The sequence below is a fragment of the Crocuta crocuta genome, unplaced genomic scaffold (genome assembly GCF_008692635.1).
Source record: "Crocuta crocuta isolate KB4526 unplaced genomic scaffold, BGI_CrCroc_1.0 scaffold61, whole genome shotgun sequence".
Taxonomy (NCBI): domain Eukaryota; kingdom Metazoa; phylum Chordata; class Mammalia; order Carnivora; family Hyaenidae; genus Crocuta; species Crocuta crocuta.
The window spans coordinates 9,974,650-9,978,464 of record NW_027528369.1 but is presented as its reverse complement, the minus strand read 5'-3'; the positions used below and the strand labels follow the sequence as shown (position 1 = coordinate 9,978,464).

Genomic DNA, 3,815 nt, shown 5'->3' with positions numbered 1-3,815 from the left:
AGCCGCCCATCAAGGTGAGGGCCTGGCCGCGGGGGGGCTGGGGGGAGGGCTACAGCACAACCCGGGGCTACTCGGGGCTTCGGCCGTTTGGCGCCTGGGAACAGGGTCTGAGTGTCCGACAGAGCCCTGGGCTGGAACCAGTCGGTTCTGTGCCCTCTGGCACGTGCCCGCGTCAGCTGCTGTCCCTCTCTGAGCTTCCAACTTCCCTCTGCGAGCCAGGGGTCAGGGCACCTTCTCTGGAGCATTCTGGTTAGGATTGAGCAAGGTGAACGTGAACTTCTCGACCGAGAGGGAACTCGCTCCCTTGGTGACTGTTGGGCATCCCTTAAGTGCTGTCACATGACTGCAGGTGCTGGGGTTCATCCAAGGACAGAATTGACCCCTGAGTCCCCAGCTCCCTAGGGGGCGGGTGGGGGGTAGAAGCATCAGGCAAGCAACCTGAGTGCCCGGTGGGCGAGGCCCCGACTGGCCTGGGGCTGCACTNCATGGCGCCCACCCCGGCCTCAGCCTGCCCGGGCGAGAGCCAGGTGCCGGCCCGGCATAAGGCAGGAGCTCCTCTGCCTTGTCACCTTCCCAGGAGTGACCTGGCTTCTCAAAGGGGAACCAGAAGGCTGGGCGCCTGCTGAGCCCCGACACTCCCGTCGTGGCCCGCTGGTGGCACGTGGCCGTCGGCATCTGTCGGCGAGCCCCCTCCCTGGCTCCCCAGCCGGCGGTCCTGCAGAGGCTGGCAGGGTCCAGGAGGGGTTCTCCCGGGGGGACCAGGGACCTCAGTGCCCTGCACCCTCTGGGCCCTGACCGTCCGCCTGGACAAGGGTTGGCTGCCGTCCTCGGGTTAGCCGGGGATCGTGGTGGGCTCTGTCCCGGTGTTTTCTGGAGCCCATGGTGGCTGCTGTCCTTGGGTTAGCCAGGGCCCATGGTGGCCGCTGTCCCCGCATTTTGGGGGCCCGTGGTAGGCTCTGTGCCCATGGAGACAGGTGGGGGGTGCAGCATGGGCTGACCTAGCGAGGCCCTTGTTCATCCTTGGTCCCCTGGGTCTCCACGGCGTGGGGACGAGCCTGCGCCGCAGAGGGCACGGGGGAGGCAGAAGCATCCCGGAGCCGCCGGCCCAGCTCCTCTGCCCTGCGCTGTGCCGACCACGGCCCGGCCTGTCCACAAAGGGCCCTCTGAGAAGGCAGGTGCTGCCGTGTTATTAGCAGACGGCCGCAGCCTTCCAGAAGCGCCGAGCCCGCCCCAGGTGACCACGGGAGGGGTGCCGGGCCAGGGTCTCCACCCTGTGACATGGGAACTGAGGAGGCTGACCTTCCCTGACCTTGGGAAGCTTCCAGGGCCCAAGCTGGTTGTTTCTGTTGGCCTGTCAGCGCCCTCTGTGCTTAGAGCAGTGACCGGCACCCTCTGTGCTTAGAGCAGTGACCGCATGGGGGAGGGGGGAGGGAGGGGGAGCCAGGCGAGGGGGTGCCTCCAGCGAGGCCGCAGTGGATGCGGTACTCTCCTCGGGGTGCACGGGGCCCGGGACAGTGACCGCGGGGTGCTGAAGGGGGTGCCTGAGTGAGCCCCGCCCCGCCCCCAGGTGAACCTGGCCCTCCCGGTGTTCTTCATCCTGGCCTGCCTGTTCCTCATCGCCGTGTCCTTCTGGAAGACCCCCGTGGAGTGTGGCATCGGCTTCACCATCATCCTCAGCGGCCTGCCCGTCTACTTCTTCGGGGTCTGGTGGAGGAACAAGCCTAAGTGGCTCCTCCGGGCCATCTGTGAGTATCGTCCGCCCCCGCGCGCCCCTCCCCGGAGCAGGGCCACCTGGCGCTCCGACACACCCCACCATCCAGGAGCAGCGGGGCGCCTAATGTCCTGGGTCCCGGGGTCGGCCCACTTAGGAGAGATGTGTCCCTGGTGGGGAGAACAGCATGTGTGGCAGTGACATGTGGCCCACGTGGTTCAGGGCTCAGACGCTCAGCAGCGGCTAATCTCAGAACAAGGGATTCCAGAAAACCGGGCTGCTTGTGACAAGTGATGAAGTCCCTCTGTCTGCTACCAGCTGACCCAGAAAGGCGGGGGAGGAGAAGGCAGGGTCCCCGCACCGCCGTCCTGGGCGCGGCTGACGGGCCAGCTTCAGGACCCTGTACCCAAACCACCTGTGAGGTGGCGGGCCCCTGAAGAGTCCGGCATTCTGCAGGCCTGAGCCGTGATCACCACGTGCCAGTGGGCTGCATGTTCTCATTGGTGCCCACCTTCGGTCACGCTGGTGAAGCTTGGCTTCCAGTGTGGACCACAGGGTCTCGGTCGGTCGTCTTTCAGGACCCGCCACACCAAGGGCCCAAAGCAGGAAGCTCTCCTTCCTGGTGTCAGCACCCAGAATGAGTGCTCCCAGAGGCTGTGGTGACATGTGTCCATCAGGCCCCTGGTACACGCCGCCCCCACCCCTGTAGCCCCCCTCCCAGGACTGCAGGCGAGCCACAGTCTTCGCAAGGAGGGCATGCTCGCTGCCAGGCCCGGGGTCTGCCCTCATCTTTGGGAAGGGCACGCCACAGCCCTCCAGCAGCGGGACCCTGTGTCCCATCGTGGTTCCTCAGAACCGTGGGCCTGAAACCAGGGTGGGGGCGGGGCTGCACCTGCCTGCCGCCAAGTCCTCGGCCGCACCAGCCGGGGGCCCTGCGAAGTCAGGGGCAGACGCACCGAGTCTCAGGTGTGTAGGCTGGTGCCCAGCAGCGGGGAGGCCCACGGCCCCGGGGGGCAGGGTATGAGCTGCAGCCTGCGTCACCCGGGCACCCCCCCAGCCTAACTCCGCTGTCCCCTCCCCCACCAGTCTCCACGACGGTCCTTTGCCAGAAGCTCATGCAGGTGGTGCCCCAGGAGACGTAAGCAAGAAGGGCCAAGAAGCTGCCGGAAAGAAAACGCACCAAGATTGTGATAAAACAACCTCACCTCCAGTCCTATCATCCAGGCAGCTCAGCCGAGCGCCCCACACCGTCCGTCCACCGGGGTCGGGGGCCGGGGCCACAGTGAAAACTGGTACGAATCTAGTCCCAGAAAGTGAACTTCCATCCTTACCTCCGTGAGCGGTGGACCAAGGAGAGGCCGAGGCCCTGGCACCCCGCGGACTGTGGGCCACGTTGGGCCCTTCTCCTTCCCACCTTGGTTTATTTCTATTATTTTTTTTAACTTAAGTTTTAGGTCAAGCTGACACCACCAAGATGCTTATTTGCTAAAGAAACTTGGGGGTGCGGGAGGGTTCCCCTGATGCCCTCGCAGTATAACTGGCTCAGGGGGGCCAGGCCGCTTGTGGAGCACCCCCCCCCCGCCCCCTGCCTGGTCCCGGCACAGACCCCCGGGCAGGGAGGGGTTCTGAGCACCACACACTCCAGTCCCATGAGCAGAGGCCCCAACAGTCAGGCCTCGCTGTGTGCATGGACCTAAGAGTCGCGCTGACTGACAGACCACGGCCCGGACCACACGCTTGGCTTTCCTTTGTCGTTGTTGCTGTCGCAGATGTAGTGGCTCAGCGAAAACTAATCTCGGGACTTAGGTCTCTTTGCCTTAAAGACCCAAGCGTAGATTTCCTCTCCCGTCCCCAGAAGAGAGAAGAGAGCGTCACCAGAACAGCTGAGTGACGCTGGCTCCGCTCCGCGGAAGGCGGGTCCCGGGCCTGGTGTCTGCTGCGTATGGGGGCCCCCGGCAGAGGTCCAGCCTGGGCTAGACCCCGTCACCCAGGATGCACCGGGCTCTGACCTCAGACCTGCCGCCCTGGACACCAGCCTGAGCAACGGCGGCGCCACAGCAGGACGCGGGGTCCCCTGTGCCGGCCACACGTGGCCGTGGGCAGC

At 65.5% G+C, this 3,815-nt stretch overlaps 1 protein-coding gene across 1 annotated transcript in view; it reads left to right on the top strand.

Annotated features, from left to right (window-relative positions):
• SLC7A5 (solute carrier family 7 member 5) overlaps positions 1-3,014 on the top strand; it is a 35,970-nt gene extending 32,956 nt beyond the window's left edge. The window contains exons 10-11 of the mRNA XM_077754183.1: positions 1,568-1,745; positions 2,798-3,014. Coding sequence (XP_077610309.1) covers positions 1,568-1,745; positions 2,798-2,853 — 234 coding nt within the window. The 3' untranslated portion in view covers positions 2,854-3,014. The remainder of the gene's footprint in view (positions 1-1,567; positions 1,746-2,797) is intronic.
• The last annotated feature ends 801 nt before the right edge of the window (positions 3,015-3,815 follow it).